This window comes from Myiozetetes cayanensis, unplaced genomic scaffold, assembly GCF_022539395.1.
Source record: "Myiozetetes cayanensis isolate MyiCay16 unplaced genomic scaffold, myiCay2020 scf15, whole genome shotgun sequence".
Lineage (NCBI taxonomy): Eukaryota > Metazoa > Chordata > Aves > Passeriformes > Tyrannidae > Myiozetetes > Myiozetetes cayanensis.
This window is the reverse complement of record NW_026087159.1, coordinates 17730182-17752296: the sequence shown is the minus strand read 5'-3', so window position 1 is coordinate 17752296 and position 22115 is coordinate 17730182. Positions and strand designations below refer to the sequence as shown.

The following is a 22115-nucleotide window of genomic DNA, read 5'->3' as shown; positions in this document are numbered from 1 at the left end:
TGCAGCAAAACAGCTCCGTGGTGGAACATTTGGGCTTTTCTCCTGATGGCCATTGGGAAATTATTTCCTCCTCCAGTGCTGGAGAGCTTCCCCTGGGTCTGCAGCACAGACAGCAGTGCCTTTGGCTAGTGCTCCTGAAACCTAATGATGGGGAAAAAGATCCCCAAATGACACAAGACTTGTGTATCATCATTAAACCAGACACCCAGAGGCCAAACGAGGGGTAAAATATCCATGTGATTTTAATCTCTTGAAGCTTCCTTACATTAAAGACAACATTTGAAAACAACTGGATATCTCAGCAAAATAGAGCAGGCTGTAATTAAGCAAATCTGATCGCCGAAGGAAAGTGAAAAACAGCAATTTCTCATTTAATTCTTTTTCATTCCCCAGCAAGGAACAGGTTCCACCCCTTTGCCAACGGGCTGTCACTTTTGGCTGACCTGCTCTCATTTGAAAGTTTTTCAGACACCGGGCGGCTTCGGCCGCCGCCCACCCGTGCGGGGAAGGGCCAGCCCTGCCCTTTGGTGCTCCGGGAGGGTGGGGAAGAGCCGCGGCCGAGGCGTCGGGGTTCCCTGCGGGGTGATGCCCAGCACCATCCTCAGCACCCCAGGGAGCCGGCCCCGGGGAGCCCTCCCGCTCCTGCCGCTGCAACCTGAGCGGGGCCGGCTGATTCCGTACAGGTCTGTGCACACGGTGCCTGATGCACTCACATTTACATATAGATATGTACGTGTATACCAAGAGCCAACCCCGCAGGGTTGAGCCCAGGTGACGGCCCCGGGCAGAGCCACACGGTGTTCAACAGGCCGAGGGGAACCGGGGACAGCCCGGGCCACTCCAAGGCCTCGGTAGCAAAGGGCTCTGAAGGCAGGTGAAACATTAATGTGCTTTTCTGGGGAAATGCCTCTGCTTTTTGCTGCATCAAGGGCTTTGAGGTGGGAATAAACAACGGGCAGGTTAATGAAGGCTTCTGCCGGTTACTGGATAAGGTTTGGTCCTGCGGGTCGGGGTCACAAGCCACACATCCCACCTCTGTGGCCAGGGAGCCTCCTCTTCCTCCCCAGGGAAATACAGCATTCTGGGGTAGGGGAGGAATCACAACGACCCTGTCCCTTCAGGTGCCAGGTGTGGGGCTGCTGTAGGGAACACGCCCCACAGTTCCCGGGTTTGTTTTCAAGTGCCTGAGCTCCAACTTCCGTAAAGCCCATCCATGCCCGGGGTCAGAGGGAAAAGCAGGTGCCGAGTGGATTCAGCAGCGCAGAGCTGAAGCCTGACAGGATTTTGGGGTAAGGAGGGATGTGAGGGGCCATGGGCAGCCCTGGAATGCAAACCCCCAAGCATGGGGTGGATCTCTGCTCTCCCCAGGGTCGATCTCTGGAGATGTGCTGGAGGACACCGTGACAGCCCTGGGGATGCTGTTCACAGAAGCATTGTGAGACTGCTCAGCCTCTGAATGATCCTGGCACGGAGCAGTCCCTTCCCAAGGCAGCTGGAGCACACGGATGGTGGTGGTATTATGGACAGGCAGAGCAGGACAGGGGTGCTGGGAGCCAGGTATTTCGGTGGGTACCAGCAAAGAAGGTGGGACCAGGGTAAATCTGCACCACGGGGCTGAGCAAAGACAACGACAGACCATTGCTGCCCACGGGCCCCTGCCCTGGGAAGGAAGGGTGCCCAAATCCAGGACTTGGGGAAATGGCAGGAAGATGAGTCAGGAGAGGTTTAGGTTGGAACTCAGGAAAAGGTCCTTCCCCCAGAGGGTGGTTGGCACTGAACAGGCTCCCCAGGGCAGTGGGCACAGCCCCAAACCTGTCTAAGATGCATTTGGACAACACTCTCAGGGACCGGGGGGCATTGTTGGGGTGTCCTGTGCAGGGCCAGGAGTTGCACTCGATGATCCTGATGGGTCCCTTCCAACCCTTCTGTGATTCAGTGATCCCAGCTGCTACATCTGAAGCTGTGGTAAAATGTCAAGCCTTTTCTGCTGGCCAAGGACCAACTCCAAGCTGGGGCTGCCTTGGGACTGGAACAGTAAACACAGCCGTGCTCCCTGCGGGTACCACAGGCAACCTGAGGCTGAAACTGTCCCCAGAAATATCTGCTGTGGCACCGAGAAAGGACAGAGGCACTAGAGAGCAGCAGGCTGGGGATGCAGGTCCCTGTGTGCATCCACCCCTTGGTGTGACCCGGTCACAAAGCTTCGGTGTGTCCAGGAGCCGGGAGGGGCACAGAGGTGGAAGAAATGGGGGCATGGAGGAGCCAAACCCCCACCAGTCAGGGCCTGGGGGCTCCTGTGCTGCTGCCAGACCCGGCGGCCGCGGGCCAGTCGGGATCACGCGGAGTTTGCAGAGCCGGGGAGAGGCTCACTTTTGTCTCCAGTGCTAATGAGACTGATACCAGCTGCTTCTCGTTGAACCAGTCTGACCATCCGGCCGAGCCAAAACTGATTCATTCATAAGAAAATGGAAAAGGAGATCGACTCGTCACCAGCCCTGACTAATGGGGAACCCAGCCAACAACCTGCTGCTTCCACACCAGCCCCACATCCTGCTTTTTTGGTTCATCATCTACCCAAATTCAAATGTTCGGCGGAAGCCTGAGCTTTGCCCCAGCACAGTTGGGTTATAAAGCAAGAGTTACCTGCTGCAAAAAGTCTCGGCTGGTGGCCAGGGCTGGAATCACCCAGCAGTGCCTGACATTTTGCAATAGCTAATTCCTGCTTTGGAAGCAGAGGAAACATCAGAACCCCCAGAGACATCGCTTTCTGTTCTGCTCTGCCTCGCCGCTTTTGGGTTAGCTTTTTCTCCTCCTTCCCTCTTCATCCAGCAATAAAAGTCTAAGCAACCACCTTCACAGAGCAGAAAAACTCTCCCTGCCATAAAAACTCCTTTGTGGGGATATTTTTTTTTTTTAACGTCATTTTTGTTTATGAGGCCAGTGGGACACAAACTGTGGAGAGGGGGAAGCTGCAGATGGTGGGGCTGGGAAACCTGGCTGATGCTGTCCCAAGGGAGGAGACAAGCTCTGAAAACCAGACAGAGCCTAATCTTATCTCCGGATGTAGATTAGGATGGGCCAGCGGGAGTTAACAGCCGGTCACAGGGGTCAAACCAGGACCTGAAGTACCTCCTCTCCAGGCTCTTTGGTTCACGCTTTGGTTGACACTGAAGCAGGGCAGAGTTGAGCAGCTTTAAAAAAAATCTGCTATGATTTCTTAGCTTTGGGCAACACATTTGATTTCATGCGACGCTCCCTTAATAAAGGCCTTCTCCTAAAAAATGCAGATCCCAAGGGATTTTTAGCTCTCCCAGCTAAAAGCCATCCCTTGTCCCCAGGTGACCCGAGTTTTTTATCAGCCAACCCTGCAGACATCAGGAAGGCATGGCAAAACTTCAGTTTTTTTCAAGACCCACCCTGGGTCTCAAAAATCCCCATTTTTGAGGCAGAAAAGCCCCCGCCAGGCCAGTTTGGGCAGGGAAATGCCCCAAATCCTGATGCTGGGAGTGCTTGCCTTGTGGCACAGGGTTCCACGGGGACAATGGAAAACTGGGGCCACGTGAGTCAGAGACGAGCAGAGACATCAGGGTCGATGCCTCGCTCACCTCTCCCACACCATCCCAGCAGGCTGGGAAAGTGCTGGATATGAACCTGGGGCACGGAGCGAGCGTTCCACGCACGGCACACGGAGCAGCAGGGCCTGGTGCAAGGGCTTTAGGGTGCACCCCTGGCTGCCCCTCCCAAGGGCATCCAGACAGTCAGCACCAGCCCCGTGCCCTCGTACAGTGCAGAGCGTGCACCCCACACCTGAGAGAGGGACGGGAAAAACCTGTGAGGGATGGAAATCACCTTCCCCAGGCGCGAAGGGAAAAGCTGTCCGGGAAGTGGCTGACAACACCTCTGTCAGACTGTGCCCTTTCCCCTCCCAGGGTGGCTTCTCATGGGCTGTGAAGCAGCTTCCCTGACATCAGGGGGGTCGGCACAGCTTTTGTTTAATGCTGAATTTCCCCACAGGGATGGGGACACGGTGGGTAAGGGCAGGAGGAGCCCCACAAAGACCCCAAACCTGCAGCAGCACCGAGGCCCCAGTGAGTTTATTTTGAAAAAAGGAAAAATAAGAACCCAATGCTGCTGTTATTCCCTCCTTGGTAATGGCCTATCTCAATACCACTGCTATCATCATTCTCTACAATTAAGTGATAAAGCTATAATTGCCTTATCTGATGGAACTGGGTGTGACAGCGAGGCAAGATCTGGTCTCTGCATCCCCATTGAGTGGGTTTATGGGGTTGATGGCATCACCCTGGGCATTTTAAAGCCACCCTGTTCCAAAAGCATCCCCCTGCTTGGCAGACAGATGGACAGACAGGACCCCACAGCAGCACTGGGCTTCTTCACCCCAAAGTTGGGGCATCAGCATCAGCCCTGTGCCTGTGCACTGCCCCTCTCCCATCCCTGGTGGGGATTCAGGAGGGTTCCAACCAGGAGATGGTCAGCTCTGGCAAGGATGGGATCACATGGAATAAAAGGGTCAGTTTTGAATCCACTCTGACTGTGGGGAGGTGGAAGCAGATGGTGGAGGGACCAAAGTGTAAACCCACATCACCAGATGCTCCCCAGCCCTTCCTGCATCCCCAGCCCATCCCACATCCCTGCTCCAGCACCCTGGGGAGCATCATGTGACCAGGTAGCTGGCAGAGCCTGCCAGTGGCCAGGGCACTGTGAGAGCAGCCCTGCAGTGTGGAATTCAGCACACTCAGCCTCACCAGTGGGATTGGGGCACTGGTTTTAGAGGAGGTGACCCCAGTTTCCCAGCCAGGCACCTCGGTGTGCCGAGCAAAGCCACATAAGAAATCCAACTTGGTATTTCCATCCCCACGTCCATCACCTCCAAAAGAGCTCTGATGTGCTGTGGCATCCTCCTCAACACCACCAGCCCTGGTTTAAGCTGGTTTTAAGTTCAGTGTCCCTGAAGTCCCGATCCTTGCCGTTTTTCCAAGCCTTTTGGTATTTGACCTCAGCGCCGCTCCTGACCCGGTGAGACATCGGCAGAGCCATAGGGAAGGAAACCAAAGCCCTCCAAAATCACCCCCGCGTGACCATTTGCCAAACACACCCCAATCCAGCCAGGAGCAAGGCCACCCGTTCCCTGCACCCCCGGCCCAGGGGCCACGGGGAGGGGCAGCCAGCCCGTGCCCCTCTCCCAGGGCGAGCAGCTCCCGCCGGGAGCAGCCACAAGAAAGGCCGATGCAAATCGCATCGTTAGCATTCTTTCCGTTTTAATAACCCAAGGTGTTACCAGCAACACTGTTACTGATTTTTATCTCCGCAGCGCCTTTTTAAGAGCTCCAATTTGTTTTTCTTGGAGATCTCATTTTGTTTTATTAAAGTTGACACCGAAGAGGGAAAAGGAGACGTTCTGGGCCCAGAACAAAAATATCCCGTTTAAATACCTCGTATTATTTTCTTGGAAACGCTTCTCCGTTGACTTTAATTAAGCTCTCCCTGGGCTCCCGAGCTTGGCGTGCTTGGCTCTCAGGCAGGTTTAATCCCAGGCAAGCTCTCCACAGCCCCAGCTCTCCCCACTTCCACAAAACTTAAGGAACAAATTGGGTTTTGCTGAAATACGTGGATTAGCAGCTGGCCCACTGTCAAGAACATCCTGACGCTGCCTTTTCATCACCGATCACGGAGCGAGCACGTGGCCCAACTGCCCCGCTCGCTTTGCCAGCAGACCCGAAAAGCAGTTTCCCTCTCTTAGTTTTTAATTTTCTCTTATTTTATTTTATTTTTTATTTCCCTTGTGATGCTGGGGATGGAATGGGGAGGTCCATCTCTTGTGCCTGATGATGCCCCAGAGCTATCAGAGGGGGCAGGGTGACCACGACCTGGCTCTGGTGATGACGGTGCCGCTGCTGAGCCTTGTGCAATCGTGCCGGGTGCTGCCGTAACACCAATAATTATCACTCTCCCCCCGCTAAGAAGGAAGCTCTTTAGGATGATTGCAAAGTTAAACACTCCAAAAGTTGGGAAATCCCAGGAGGGAGCTTGTCTGGGCATCATCTGGTGCATACGCATTATGTAATTACCGTCGATTCTTAATCACAGATGATTCTTTTCCGTCGGACCCGATTCAGGCAGAGCACGGGAGGCACAGCCCTCACTTGAGGAGCTGCCATTAGACTTGAGTCCCACCTCGGTGGGCTCCAGCTTCATGAACTGAGCTGCCACTGCTTTGCTCAGGGTTTGTACAAACCCTCCAGCCCCAAAGCCCGGCTCCCTGGCAAGCACCACCATCCCCCCGAGAGGGAAGGATTTGGTCTCCCTTTTACGCACAGGATCTGCGGGCGGACAGATTAAGGCCAAGAGCCTGAAACAAAAGCTTTGTTTTGGTGCCTGACGTGAGATGGCCAAGAAAAGGGCTTTTGGGGATGCTGCTGGGCAGGGAGGCCACGTGCCCTGAGGTCCCTGGGCCAGCTGGGCTGGGGTGATGGGACGGTGCTCAGAGCAGGTTCCTTCGCTGCAGGCACTGTGGTTGGGTTGTTTCTCCTCCCTGAGAAGGGCCCCGGTGTTTGCTCGGGGCGAACCCCAACAAGTCAGCCCATGCAGTGAGGCCTGTGCAGCACACGGGGCTTCCCCGCCCCGGGACAGGCAGCTGCCGGCCCTGCTCCCTGCTCTGCACGGGGTCATGGGATGGTTTGGCTGGAAAGGGCAGGAGCACCTTCCCTAGACCAGCTTGCTCAAACCCCTGTCCAACCTGGCCTTGGCAAAGCGAGCCAAAAACTGTCACTGAGCTGCTAAACACAAACCCAGAGCCCAAAAAACCCCAAAAGATAGGGAAGAGGAGGGTCTGGGGAGCTCACCTCCTGCAGTGTAAGGGTTTGCACACCAGATTCTCCCAAAATCACACTGTTGGCAACACTGACCCCAAGCATCCTCTCCATCTGGCACTGGGGTGCCTGCACCGGGACACGAGGACACAGTGCTGGGAGCTCACATTACAGCAGTGTGGTGCAATGCTCTTCTCTTTGCACTCTGTGGGATGCAGGGACGTAGGTACAGGATATCTCCAGGCCAGAGCTGCCCTGGAGCGTGCAAAGCAAAGGTGCAAAGGAGTGATGAGGCCCAGCTGCCATCATGCCATCATGTCCTCTTGGTGAGCCCTCTTGATGATCTCACATGAGCCTGGGAGGTTGTTCAGAGCACCCTGAACTGCTCTTCACACAGAGGGCGGTATGGCATGGCATGGCATGGCATATCTACCAGGCATGCCCAAGATGAGTTCCAGCAAAACAACTCCCCAGAGGCAAAGGCCATGACCTGGTAGCCGTTCCCGAGGGCTTTCCCCACGCTTCACCCCACTCTGGCTCTCCGGGGGTGTGCTGAGGGCAGGGGAAGCTCTTGCATTGGGTAACGTTTTAGGGACCCACAAATAAAAGGGTAAGGGGAAAGAACCGTGCTGATGGAATGCAGGGCTGTGCCACCTTCCCCGGCTGCAGTCCTGCCCCCGGGGTGTGTCCCGCGGAGCGGCGGCAGGAGCGGCCCGAGCTGCGGGCAGAGCCGCGGGCAGAGCTGTGGGCAGGCAGAGCTGCGGGCAGGGCACCGCAGGCAGGCAGAGCTGCGGGCAGAGCCGCGGGCAGAGCTGTGGGCAGGGCACTGCAGGCAGGCAGAGCTGCAGGCAGGGCACCGCAGGCAGGTAGGGAGGGCACCGTGGGCAGGCAGAGCTGCGGGCAGGGCACTGCAGGCAGGCAGAGCTGCGGGCAGGGAGGGCACCGCAGGCAGGCAGAGCTGCGGGCAGGGAGGGCACCGCGGGCAGGCAGAGCTGCGGGCAGGGCACTGCAGGCAGGCAGAGCTGCAGGCAGGCAGAGCTGCGGGCAGGGAGGGCACCGCGGCAGCCCCGCGGCCCCGCCGGCACCGGCACAGGCAGGACCTGTTGTACGAGGTGCCTGGGAGAGATTGGAATGGCTCGCGCCTGCGAGCGTGTTGCAGCAATTCCCAGCACACGTCATGTGGGTTTTGCAACCGCCCCAACTGTCTGTGGATGCACGGAAAGAGCCCGCAGAGCGCCGAGCTCCGCGGTGCCCGCGGCGGGCACGGGCATCGCCCGGTGCGAGAGCCGGGCACGGCTCCCGGCGGTGCCCAGCCCGGCACACTCCGCTCCGCAGGGCCTTCTCCCGCGGGGGAAAATGCCAAAAGGCAGCATCTCCTTCCCTGGCAACAGGGAATAATCAATCCTTCGAGGAAGGGAAAACCCAGCAAATCCCTGCTGCCACGGTGCAGCAGCACGCTTGTACACGTGTTGTATGGGTGTGCGGGAGGTGCCCAGTCCTCTCGCCGCCCGTTGCCATGGTGATGCCGTGGATACACGCGCTCGTGGCTGTGGAAAGCCGGGGAAAAGCGATCCCTCGAGGGAAACTGCAGGCTGCAAGATGTGGGTGCCTGGCCATCGCCCCACTTGCGAAACGCTGGCACCCTCCCCTGTGCTCTGACCAGCAGAAAACCCCCGAGGGGTCATCATTCCAAAAAGAAAAGTGAGTGGGACAGACCAAGGTATTTGGTGATGTGCCAGAAAATTCCACATGGCACCCGGACACCAGCCAAAAGCGGGCAAAATCCCAGTGGGGTTGGACTCGACAATCTCAGAGGTCTTTTCCAACCTGCTCCACGATTACTGAGGCAGAGTGGAGCCCCATTTCTTTCCAGAGTGGGGCCACAGCTGGGGTGGTGGGTGACAGGGAGTGCCCGTGGCACCGCCCCAGCGCTGCCGAGGTCCCTGCGCTGCTGGCACTGCCACACGGGCTGGCCGAGGGCCTGAGGAGTGACCGGGATCAAACAGCCAAAGGCTTCCCCGGCCTCATGTCGAGACGGTGACAACGGATCCAAATCCCACCAGGTGCAGTGGTGAACAGGGCCACCACCCCGCCGGGATTAGCTCCCTGTTAGCGCGGCAGGAGCAGGGCTGCTTGGTTACCACCCCTGTCCCCAGCGGGAATTTCCCCCTGCACACCATGGGATACAAAATCAGCCCTGAGACGGTGGAAAATCAGGCAATTCCTCCTTCCCCCAAACAGCCCTAGGAACCTCACAGGGAATTTGGTGGCCCTGGCTCCATGTCCACTGACCCTGGTGGTCCCCGTCACACCACTGGATTTTTTGGCAGGCTGGTATATGGTGGGATGGGGTGACAGATGGTGCTGCCCCACGAGCAGGATGAGCCCTGTGAGCACACACGTGTTGGAGAGGCAGGGAGGGAGGGAGGGAGGGAGGGAGAGGAGCTGTCCTGGGGACACCAACGCCCACCTGAGCAATGCACAGCGAGGGCAGCGGCGCCTTCCGGCTGTGGGGTTTGACCCACCCTGCTGCATTGGCTCTGTTTTAAGGTGCTGGATGTGAACCATCACAGCTGATGGTCGGCTTCCAGCTAAGGGTTCTTGAGGAAATTAAAGGGTGACTGGTCAAACCTCTGGATTTTTCCATGAAACAGGAGATTAAAGTGTTCCTTTGCTGCTGCCCACCCCCCTCTAGCATCACACCCCAACTCACCTCACAGCTCCACATCCATCCCAGTCCCACACCCTGCATCCTTTGCCCTCCAATCCCTCCTCCTCCTCCTCCTCCTCCTCCCAGCCCATCCTCAGTGATGGAGCTGCAACCTGGTACCTTCAAAATTTAACCTATGATCAAATCCCCTCAAGGTGGAGGTGCTTTTGTTTGTTTAGTTGCAACTAAAAGGACCAAAAACCCCCAAAACTACAAACCAACTGCAAAATTCCACTTCTTCATGTGCCACAGCGAGGTCCTGGGAGCTGCCACCACTCGAGGGCAAAGGCCACCAGGAAATACAACTGAGACTGGAGCATCTCCTTGGCTGGCCGGTCGAGGACTCTTAAAAAGAAATTAAAACCCACTAAAATGGCAAGTGTGCTGGCTGAGAGGGCCCCTGCAGTCTTGAAAAACAAGAACCTCCCTTAGAAACAGCACTCCGGCCTCCTAATAACCTTAATCGCTCCCGACAGCCCCAAGAACCAGGTTTAACAACATGACTGGGCTTTGTTTGCTTTTCAGGCTGCTTTATCTGACACAGCACCTTGCAATCAGCTCAGGCAACAAAAACCCAGTTCCTCTCAAATTCACCCCTGTTTCCCTCCAGCTCCCAAACCAGAGGGAGTTGAGCTGAGGAAGATCCTGGTGCTGCCACACTGGCATCCCACCATGGGAAACCTCCAGTAAAGCTGAGACTGCTCTGTGGTGCCCTTTGTACTCCCCAGCTAGCAGGGCTGGGTAATAAAAACATCTTTTTTATCTCTTTTTGCTGTATTTACATCCCCATCAGGGCTATGTAAATATTGTTTGTGTCAGTGCATCCCTCCACGGGGTTAGGAGGAGGGCTGGAAACCCGGATGGACATGGGAAAGCCCCCAGGAATGCTGAGGTTCACAGCACCATCAGACAATACATCTGTGAAACGGGGCCAGCACAGCTCCCCTGCAATTAATAAAAGCTCCAAATCCTGCGGATTTGGGTAAGAAGGTGACAACCACAGTGTGACCTTCAGGAGACGGGAGCCTCCACCAGCACTGGGGCAATGACCCCCATGACAACTTTGTTGGGATCATTTCCAAGAATTAGCTCTTGCAATCAGGATCAGCATGACCAGCAGGTTGAGGGAAGGAATTCTCCCCCTCTGCTCTGGTGAGACCTCCTTCCCTGCTGAGTGCTGCATCCAGCTCACCAACATAAGAAGGACATGGAGCTGCAGGAGCAAGTCCAGAGCAGGCCACAAAGATGCTCAGAGGCCGGAGCACATCTTGCTCTGGAGATAGGCTGGGAGAGCTGGAGGTGTTCACCTGGAGTGGGGAGACCTCAGAGCCCACTGGAGAGGGACTTTGGACAAGGGCCTGGAGCGACAGGAAAAGGGGGAATGGCTTCAGACTGTCAGAGGGCAGGGTTAGATGGGATATTGGGAAGGAATTGTTGGCTGTGAGGGTAGGGAGGCCCTGGCACAGGTTGCCCAGAGCAGCTGTGGCTGCCTCATCCCTGGAAGTGTCCAAGTCCAGGTTGGACAGGGCTTGGAGCAACCTGGGCTAGTGGGAGGTGTCCCTGCCCATGGCAGGGGGTGGAACTGGACTGGATGGTCTTCAAGGTCCCTTAAACCCAAAGCATTCTGTGATTTACCCTCATCTTGGGGCTTCTCTTCACAGCTCATCGAGCTCCAGCCATGCACACCCACCCTGAGATTCTTCTTCAGCCCAGAGAGGAGTCCCTGGCTTCTCCTTCCCATATTTCATAAGACTGTTAGCACTGAAATGCTTTATTTTCTCCAAGAAACAAACTCACCAGTTCTTACCAAGCCTCCATTACAAACGCTGGATTAAAAACAGCCTTTTCCAGCTGTGCTCATCTGTCCTAAGGATGTGAAATCAGTGCTCACAAAGAAACTCCCCCCCAAAACAGATGGGAATCCAGGAATAAAGGTGGCATCAGCCATGCCTTGGCCTCAGGATATGATAAGTCAAGGGCTGTGGTCCATGCACCAGTCCAGCTTTCCTAGCACAGGGAGTTGCAGCAGCCTTAATGTCTGGAGTTGGACTAAAGGGGGGAAGCTGCTCCCCAAATTCATGCAGGGAACACACAGATCCACTCAGAGGAGCTGGAGCCAAACCAGACCAGCTCCTCAAGCCACTTCTCTGAGTGCTTGCAGCTCCATTTCCCAGGAATCAAAACATTAAATATTAAGCAAAGGGAGTTAATCTATACCTGGGGTATTGACACAAAGTGGAGGAGGGGAGAAGAAAAAGATAAATAGACTTTTTTAAATTAAAAAAAAAAAGATCTATGTGCCCCTGCAGGCTGTCCCACTGGGGCCTGCCAGACCTCGAGCATGGCTCCAAGGATGCTTTTGGGGGAATAAGGTGTACCAAGAAGTGTCACCCTCCCAGCTCTCCCCAGGGAGCCAGAGACCTGTTGGGACCCTCAGGTGCCTCCTGTGCAAGCAGCACCTCCTTGGTTGAGGGCAGAGCCCTGGCCAGAGGCAAGGTCACCTTGTGCTCACCTCTCCCAAGGCTGGGAGAGCATCAAAGCAGCGGCAGAGCAGACATTGATTTAAGAAGGTCGATGCCCAGTTAATGCTTACCAGGACTGTTCTGCCACTCCAATGGCCTTTTGGGGCTGGGGAAGATGAATGTGCTGGGAGTGTCAGCCTGCACCTCATGGACCAGCAGCAGGGTGGCCATGCCCCGTGGATCCCTCAGCACCGGAACGAGCCCCGCACAACCGGAGGGAAACGCCACCATTCATCTCCCGGCAAACACTCTCCAGCATCACTCAACACCTCTCCAGCAAAGCAGAACAAGATTTTTTCTTTTTTTTCCCCTGGCTGAGTGCTCACATGTACATTATTTTTTTTTTTTTTCCACTCTGGTCTCAGCATTCCTCCGCTCCCCCCGAAAGAAAACAAACCCGAAAGCACAGAGCGTGCCTCGCGAAGGTCCCGCTCCGGCGTCCCGCGGGGAAGGGGCACGCGGTGGTCGCAGCAGCCCGCCCGCCCCAGCCCGCCGCTGCTTGTTGACATAGGCAGCACAGTATATTTCTTTAAAGAGCCCAGCCTATGCATTCGATGCATCGCTGCGAGAGGGTTTGTTTTCAAAGCCTGACCCCAGACCTGAACTCCACGGATCCTGCGTTTCTCAAGATCAAACGCGAGAAAACGTGACCAATGCAAACAAGAAATAAACCTTGATAATTATAGCCGGGGCGGCTATTGTTTGGTGCAGACTAGCACCCGCTTTAGCATAAACAGAACCCTATTTTTAAAGGGATGCCTGACCGGCTGACAGCATTACTCCCCATTTTGCCTCCAAATCCCCTCTTTGATACAAACCCACCGCCCTGAAACCAGAGGAGATTTAAGAGCAGACACAAAAGGCTAAGCTGTGCCCACGGCCATACTGGATGCCGGTGTTGGAGCGGGGAGTTGATCCTCATGCCCACAACCTGCTCCCGGTCGGCAGGGGATGAGGGGCGCCCCGGGGTCCGGCTGTTGCGTGCAGCTGGCGGGATCAGCCTGACGGAGGACAAACAGACAGCACCGGTCTTTTCAGGAAGGCTGTATCACTTAGCGCTTGGAAAGGAGCTACAATATTTTCCTGATTATGTTTGCACGCAAACGAGCGCCGCGGGGAAATTATGCAATGCTGAGCGGGGAGGGGTGGGAGCGAGGGAGGAAGGGCTGGAGGGGGGCCCCAGGCTGCACCCCGCTGCCCTCGGCCCCAGCCCGTGCAGCTGCAGCCCCGGGGGTGCCACAGATGGGCTCCATCACCGCCGGAGCCCCCGCACCACAACCCCCAGCATGGAGGCAAAACAGGCAGGGCTTATTAGCGGCCTCTTCATTAAGCACCCAGACCAAAATGCATATATTCGTCACCCAGGCAATTTAATTACCGAGCCCGGGTTCACCTCACACACCCACACGCCTTTCTTTTTCAAGGCCTCTGTGCGGTCATAGCCTTAAATAAAATAGGTGGCAGGAGCAAGAGGCAGATGCTGACTCCTACAGCCTCTGTCTTGGGCACAGAGCCTTTAAACCACCAGAACTCGCAGTATTTAATTTCTTTTGTTACTGCTTGTACCTTTAGAGCTCTGCCTTAGGCTTTCTAGATACGATCACAGGGAGGAGGAAACAGCCAGCTACACGATGAGCTTCCTGGGCATCACACGCGTGCACACACACACACTCACAGCCCATCAATCACCCTAATTACAACCGGCCACACAGCCACAGCTCTCGGCGCACCCCGTTACTGCCCGTTATTACAGGGTCACAGCGCTTCCCTAGTAACAGTATCACAGAGTTAATTGGTGATCTGTAGATGTGGTGTATCTTGTAATGAACTTCATCCTGGCGCGCTCACCACGCGCTCACCAGTCACGCGTCGGCCAAGGGAGGGAGCGCAGGCAACGCTGGTCCCCAAAAAAAGGCTTTAAGGTTCTCACCCACCCCGACACTCCTCTCTCTGCAATACACGCCTGGTTTGGTTTCTGGCTGCTGCCCACGTCCCCTCTGGAGTCAGGACAGCACCACAAGCAAGCTCCCTCAATGCCAAGTGCTTGTCTCCACCCGCCAGATAAAAGCAAGGTGGGCCATGGGTGTCCATCGCAGCCATGGATGGGATCTTCTGGGGAGGACAGCAGGACCTGGGACAAGGCTGGGCCTCCCCACACCGGTGTCCGGCTGGGACCAGCACGCCGGTAGGGTGGTGTCCCTCCGCCAAGTCTACTTCAGCAGTGGGGTCTTGGCAGCAAGAGGCGTTCCTTTTCTCCACGTTAACACTACCCAGCCTGCATCCTGGCCAAGCCCGTAGGTCCCACCAAACCACGCGATTAGATGCAGTCGGTGGATCTTGCTTTTAAGGGATGTTAAGTGCTGGAGACCCCGCGCCACCCTCGGTGTGACCGCGCAGGCAGCGTTGCCAGCCCTGCCCTCCGCCGGCGTTCCCACTGAATGGATTCGCGCGGAGGGAGCGTGTTGGCGAGGCAGATGCTCTCCTGCAGCCACCCCTGGCCAATAAGGCAGACAGACACAAAGCTTGAAAACCCATAAAATACAGTAATAATAATGAAAACTAGAGGGGGTGGCTCACACCCAGCGGCTGATTCACCAGCGCTGCTCTCCTTACCCCAAGACACACCGGCAGGACAGGCTAAGGGCGTGCTTTTCGCCGAATTACTTTTAATTGAGTACATCGGAGCTTAGAAACACATGATGCTGCCGGAGATAAATATAGCCACGGCTACGAGGATAGAGGGGGCAGGGAGTAATCGCGGTTCAACACAGCCGAGAAGGAGCTTCTAGCTCTAGGAGGCAGAGCCGGCCGCGGCGCCGCACCTTCCCCGCACCTTCCCGCTCCGCTCGGGCACCCCCGGCCCGCCCTTCCCGGCCCAGGGAAGGGGCCATGGAGCCGTACCTGTTTTAAACTCCAGCGCCGGGTCCTTCTCCCCCTCGCCCAGGTCACTCTGCAGCATCATGTAGAGGATCCCGAAGGAGTTGTGGATGCCGAAGATGGAGCCGTTGCACCAGGCGGCGGCGAAGACCACCACCCAGCCGAAGCCTCCTTCGGGGGGCTGGAAGGGTGCGGCGGCCCCGCTCGGCCCCTGCTCAGTCCTAGTCCCCGTCCCAGTCTCAGTGTCAGCCTCAGTGGCGGCCCCGGCCCCGGCCCCGGCCCCGGCCCCGGGCTCGCTCTCTCCCTCCGCCGCCGGCACCTTCTCGTCGCGTTGCGCCATCGCGGCCGCGCTCCGGCCGCCGCCCGCCGCCCGACTGCCCCGCAGCCGGTCCCACATGCCCGCCGCCCCCGGCCGGCCCCCGCCCGCCCCCTCCTGCCGCAGCCTCACTCCCCGCCTCCCCTCCACCGCCTCCATCCTCCTCCTCCTCCTCCATCGCGCCGCTCGGCCCCCGCGTCCCTACCTGCGGCGGGGCCGCCCGCCCTGCGCCCCCTCCCGCCCCCCGCGGGGCTCACGGTGGCCCGGGCCCGGCCGCGGCCCCGCATCGCCCGCCGAGCCGCCGCACCGCCTCCGCCGCCGCATCCTGCGGCGGGGCCCGGCCAGGGCGGGTCCCCGCCAGCGCCGCCCCCGAGGGGCCCGGCGGGCGCGGGGGTGCCAGGAGGGATGGGGGGAGCCGCCGCTGCCCCCCGGCCCCGCGGAGCCCCCGCCCCGGGCTGCGGGAGCATCCCGCGGGCGCGGCGAGGGGGGCTTTTGATGGCCGAGGCGGGTGATGCTGCCGCTCCCCTCCGCCCCGCAACAAAGCCCCGGGAGCCGCCCGAGCAGGTGGCAAAACACCCGGCGAGGGGATGTGTTTCCTTCCGTGCCGGGTTTCCCGGTGGGATTTTTGGCATCCCCTGCCAAGTTTGGAGAGCGTTTTCGTAACACCAACCCAGGTTCTTGCTGCGGGGAGCCGCCAGCTTCGCTCCGGCGGGGGGATGTTCTCAGGGCCACGGGTCAACCCACGCTGCCTTCTCCGGGCGGGAGAGCAGAGGCCACCCAAACCCGGTGCTTTTGGGAGCTGTTCTCTCGCCTCCGCCTTGTTCTGCAGCAAGCTCTGCCTTTTGTCTTCTTTCAATAAATAATTACAAACCCACCAATATATTAAAGCCTGTCTTTTCACACGCTGAAGGTATTTAGACTTTCGTATATGCCAAGTCTGAGTTATTATTCTTTCTTTCCCCTAATGGCTGTGTCGGTGTCAGATTCCTATCAGAGTAAAATAATACATCCCAACCTCCCGCTGCTCGCTCTTTACCTCCAGGGGTATTAATTACAGCGCAGGGTGCGGAGCCGGCAGGGAGGCGGCAGCAGGGCCGCACCGTCCCCCTCCTCTCCCGCCGTGGCAGAGCAGCGCCCGGCCCCGGGCTGCGGGCTGGGAAGGGTTTGTCTACGTGCAGCGGCTCGCCGGGCTCGGTGAAGCCCCTCTGGGACACGGCTACGGCCGGGAAAACCTCTCCTCGGCCTGCCCGCCTTCTCCCGACCGTAAATCACTGCCAGCCCCATCGCCATCCGCTTCCTCCCACCCGGAGGATGAGGAGCGGTGGTTCTCCCCGGCTCTGTGTGAGCCTTGGCAAGACCCGAGCCACAGGGATGCACCGATGGGAGATGCGGCTTCCTCCCCTCGCCCTCCCGCTTCGCCGCCGCGCCGATGGATGAGCCCGAATCGCCGTCCCCGGCGGGGTGCCCGGCGGGAACGCCTCGCTCAGGTCAGCTCCAGCCTCGCTGCTGGAGGAACTGCATTTTTATTTCCCTTCCTCTCTGGTGGAGTCTCCTCCCCGGATCCCCATCTCCACGGCGCGGCCGGGGGAGGCTTAGGAGGTTTGGAAGCATCTTCCACTGCCCTCTGCCGACACAACAAGCAGCTGAATTTTAATATCCATATCAAACACAAAGCCAGCTGAGGTTGCTGGCCTGCTGGTTTTATTTTGGTAAGACCCAGCAAAACTGAGAGGGAAGGGGTTTGGGGTACCCCAGGCAGTGCACAGGGAAGCTGCTCCCCAAAATACTAATTCCCCAGTGCAGCAGAGATGGGGCTGGATTAAAAACAGCAGCAAGAGAGGTGGGAGAGCCCTTTGCCATGGCACACACCATGTCATAGAGACCTCCCCTCTGGAGTGCAGAGGCTCTCCCAGAGTGAGAAGCAGGACGTTAATATTCCTGTGGACCTTGAACCAGACACGAAACCCAGGGAGCAGCCTCTCTCCTGGATGTTGGCTGCCTCCTGGATGGTGGCTGCACACTGACTGGACAGAGCATTTTCTGGCCCAGGCATCACTGGGCTGGACCAGACAATACCAGTGGGACTGGCGGGTAAAAACAGAGAATGAGCTGAAAAAAATTGGGTGTTAAAGGCTGTATGAGGTGATGGAGGTTTCATCCAGGAGGGAGATGCAGCCTGGAAAGCTCTGGCAGCATCAGGCAGGAACGGCTCTGCCTGTTGTAAGAACATGGGACATCCTACCCAGAGGTTCTGCAGCTCCATAACCACAAGATGAACAGAACACTGAGGAAAGACAGATAAAGCTGCTCTTCCCTGGTTGAACTCAATGATAAAACACCCTTCTGTGTCTGTGACGTGGTTTTCCTCAGAGCCCCCGGTCTGCTGGCTCAGTAAGGGATGCAGTGGATGGCAGTGGCACAGCCAGGCTCTCCAGAGAGAGAGCTGGCAGGCAGCACCTCGTCCACCTGGGCAAAGTGTGGCTGTCAGCAGTGTCTGCTTGTCTCCAAAATGTGGTGCCAGAGCCTCTGCCAAAGGGACTGGCACCTACAAGATGTGTGGGTTTGGCCTTGTGGAAGGGGAGGAGTGACTGGATGGAAATATCACTGCGGACACCTTGGGGAGCATTGTGGTGGGATGTGGCCTCGAAGGAAAGTAACAAACTAACAAACTCCTGGCAGCTTTGCAACCTGGCTTTGTTTAGGTGGGTGTTGTACGGTGGCACAGGGACATGTAGGGTTGTCCTGAGGACGAAATGTTGCTGACAGCATCTGCTGCTGGGCCCAAAGCTCTGGGAAAACATCTCCAGCGGTGAGTGGCTCCCAGCAGAGACATTCACAACCCCTTCCTGTCATCAGCAGTGCTGCTGTCTTTAGATTTAGTTGTAGTTCAGACAGTTGTTACATCTGGCCTGACAGAGCCAAAAAATACACTATCCCAGAGGAGTGGCAGCTCTGGGCAGCCTAAGGGACATGGTAGCAGTCACTCACTGGCAGGGATGCTGGGATGCAGAGTCTGAAGCCCAAAGTTTGTCTCAGGGACAAGCAGTGAGAGGACCAGCACACTGTAAGATCCTTTCTCTGCCTGACCTTCCCAGTGATTGGGATCACAAGTATCAGAGATGGCCTTTTCCACCTTGTTAGTGAGATTCAAGTGGATTCTACTTAATTTGGCTGAAAAATGAGACAATCTAAAAATGCTGGTGTGAGTAGTGGGTTTTCAGGGCACCATGTGCCACTGAGTCCTGCTTTGTTTTGGCAGTGGAAATCACAGCACCGTGTTCACTCTGGTGGCTTCAGGCTGGGTGGGAAATGTGGTCTGGCTGCTGCCTCACCTGACTTCCCATGCAGTTGAGCAAAAACACTCCTCCAGTCCCAAATAGAGAAATGGGATGGAGCTATGTTGTATTAAAGGGCTTCTGGAGCAGTACAGCCGCCTGCTCACCTCCAGCCACCCAGGGGAAGAGGTGTGAATGGCATTTTCTGAGAGCACTTCACTGGTTTTCCATATTTCCTTTGAAATAGGAGCTCCAAGGGCATGTTCCTGTGAGGAAGTGGAAGTTCCTGCCCAGAGCCACCCACCCCAACCACGATCCAGCCGCCAGTGGCCGCCCCAGCTCTGCTGCATAACCCCACAGGACCCCGGTGCGAGGTGCCAGAGATGCTCTGCTGATGGGAAGAGCTCAAGCCGGCACACAAAGGAGGCAAGGATCCAGCTGTAAATTAATATTTTATAGAACACCAAGAAAAATCAGAGAGGCTAATTACAGCGATAATCATCGCAGCCTGGAGGCATTTCCATGGAAGTCAGGAATTACCCAGGATTACCTCAGCCCTCGCAGCAGCCTGCGCGGGAGGCGAGCGCGTGCGGCGGTGGCACAGCACCTGGCCCTGCCTCCTGAGCCAGCTGGGGGGCTGCAACCCCCACCAAAGAGCAGCCACGTTCTGGCAGCCTCCTGGCACCCAACTCCACGGCACTGGGTTTGCTGAGCTGAATGGGACAGAGGGGAGGGTTGTTGGAGTCGTGAGGTTTGGGGCTGGGCGCTCACCTGGGTGCCACTGTGCCTTGTCTGTCCACAGTGCCACTGATGTGGGGACCATTGTTTACTCCAAGCTGATTAAAACCCCAAGGGGTTCGGGGCATCACCGGTGAAAAAGTTTGTGATGTGCCCCCAGGATAAGCTTTTCCCATGGTTCGTTAATTTACTGGTAGCAGTTGATACTTGCATAGTTTATCTGGGGACAGAGTGAACTTCCCGGGGACAGAGTGAATTCCCCATCAGCTTTGGAGGGTGGGTGGCACAGCCCAGCTCCAGCACCGCATGAATTTGGACCCACGCTGCTCTTGGCAAGCCCAGAACATCTCCAGGAGCTGCATGGCCAGAAGGCCTGCAGGATCCTGCCCCGTGGCCCAGGGCAAAGCCAGCCCAAACCTCTCCAGGGCCAGTGGCTCTGGGAGCAGAGAAGCTTTGGTGCAGCTGGTTCATGCCCCTGAGCTCGAGCAGGAGGGCACTGCTGATCTGAGACCCGGCCTGCAAGTGGGACAGGGAAAAAAACTTGGATAAAACCCCATATCTGCTGTGCACAGAGCTGGGAAGAGCCTAGGCAGAGGTTGGTTCTGGGCTGAGGGGGCTGCTCAGGTCTGCGGGTGCTGCTGCCTGCCTGCACCCTGCCCTGGCAATGGCAGGGACCAGACACAAAGCATCCCCTTCCACAGCCCTGGGCAGAGAAATTCCTAATCTGTAGCTGGTAAAGATGCAGAGAAGCTCTGCAAGGGCCGCCTGTGGACAGACCATCTGCCAAAATGTCCCCTAGCACACGGCTCAGCCACCCCCTGAGGCTGCAGTGAGACACACAAAGTCCCGGCACACCAGCCTGGGGCTGATGCTCCCTGTCTGCCTGCTCCAGGAGCAGCTCCTGCCCTTCCCAGCCCAGCTCCTCAGCATGCAGAGATGTCCAGGCTGTGTGCAGCACCCCAGGCACGCTGCCCCCTCGCTGTCCATGCCCTCCAAGCTCCTGCATGGGGACTCTGAGAGCGTTCACCCAGGAACGCAGGGCACGGTCTGGGAGCTTCTGGGGCTGAAGCCCGAGGTGGTTGTGACACCCCCTGGGTTTGCTCCTGGCAGTTTGAGGGTTTGTGATGTGCTGACCTGCTCCTGCCAGCTCTGGCAGCACAGAGAGCCCCGGAGCTGCTCCAAGCAAGGGCTGGAGGTGACCGAGGGCTGCAGGCAGGGCCAGGCAGCTCTCACCTGGGCACTGCAGGCAGGGCCGGGCAGCTCCCACCTCGGCACTGCATGCCACGGCAGAGGGGCTGCTCACACCTCCCGGCCAAAGGTGAGTCCCCCAGATCGCTGTCCCCGGGACGAGGTGGTGCTGACACAGGCTGTGATGGTCCTGGGTGGAGCACCAGCCTGTCTCACCCGGACAGCTGCACTGCTGGCTCTGGCAGGGACAGGGAAAACTTTTACTTCAGATTTTGAGATGAGAACACCTCTTGTAACATCAGTTCATGCCCCAGCACTGGGACAGCGCAGCTGGCCAAGGAAGTCCAGGATGAATCCAAAGGATCCCTGAGTGGCTACGCGGCCCTGGCTGCACGAGGAAGGTCCCTGGGACACCCGCAGGCGGGGTTGGTGTGAGGGTGCAGCAGCCGGGGCTGGCGTGAGCTGCAGACCTGCCTGAGCACATCAGAGCTGCCCTTACCCCACTGCCTGCAAAAGGGACAGGCACTGGGCTGGGACACAGCCTTGTGCCAGACCCCAAGTTCCAGCCTCGTGAGTCGTTGGGAGATGGCAGCTGTCCCCTTTGGGATGCCCTGGCCATTCATCCAGGCCTGTTTTCCGTTCCTGACAAGCCCCGGGAGCGGCGGCAGTCGCTCAGGGCGGGGGGTGCAGCCCTGATGTGCTGGGAACGCGGAGCTCAGCCCCGCTGCCTCTGCGCTGCCGTGCGGCGCCTTCCTCACAAACACGGCTTAATCCAGCCCCGGAGCGCTCCGTAAAGAAATCAAAGCGTGAGTCATCTCACTCCAAACCTCAAACCATGTCACAGATTATCCCTCGTGCTGCTGAAGCTCTTCCCCCACATGGCTCAGTGGAAGGGAAAGAGGAAGCAAACACGTTTCCCGCATCCCTGCTCCCGCACAGCTAAAGCCACCTGTCTCGCCTGGCTCACTCTGCCCTCTAGCAGCGGCTGGATTCACAGCAATCACAGAATCGGGGAATTGTTTGGGGTGGAAAAGCCCTTTAAGATCATTGAGTCCAACCATTCCCCAGCACTGCCAAGCCCACCACTAACCCATGTACAAGTGCCACACCTACAGATCTTTTAAACCCCTCCAGGGATGGTGACTCCACCACCGCCCTGGCCAGCTGTGCCAGGCCTGGACAGCCCTTTCAGTGAAGAAATTTTCCCCAATATCCAACCTAAGCCTTCCCTGACAGAACTTGATGCCATTTCCTCTCCTCCTTGTCCCTGTTCCCTGGGAGCAGAGCCCAACCCGACACGCCCCCCCCAGCTCCCCCCTCCTGTCAGGGAGTTGCAGAGCCAGAAGGTCCCCCCTGAGCCTCCTTTTCTCCAGGTTGAGCCCCCCCAGCTCCCTCAGCTGCTCCAGACCCTTCTTCAGCCCCATTTCCTTCTCTGGAAGTTCTTCAGCCCCTCAGTATATTTTTTTTGTAGTGAGGGACCCAAAACTGACTCCAGGATTTGAGGTGCTATTTCTGTGGGTGCCCTGCTCTTTTGTACCACCAGCCTCCAGCCTGGAGCTGCCCTTGGCTGCCCTGGCTGGGTGGGGGCATGAGGGAGGGCTATGGGGTCACTGGAGCCTGGCCTGGCTCTGCTGGCATCCCTGGCACGGATGCACAGCT

General features: G+C 57.5%; 1 protein-coding gene across 1 annotated transcript in view; it reads right to left on the bottom strand.

The window, feature by feature from the left end:
- Positions 1-15433, bottom strand: part of SLC16A2 (solute carrier family 16 member 2) — a 37162-nt gene extending 21729 nt beyond the window's left edge. Inside the window, 2 exon segments of the mRNA XM_050310640.1 lie at positions 14964-15361; positions 15363-15433. Of these exon segments, the coding sequence (XP_050166597.1) occupies positions 14964-15361; positions 15363-15433 (469 nt within the window).
- Positions 15434-22115: the final 6682 nt, after the last annotated feature.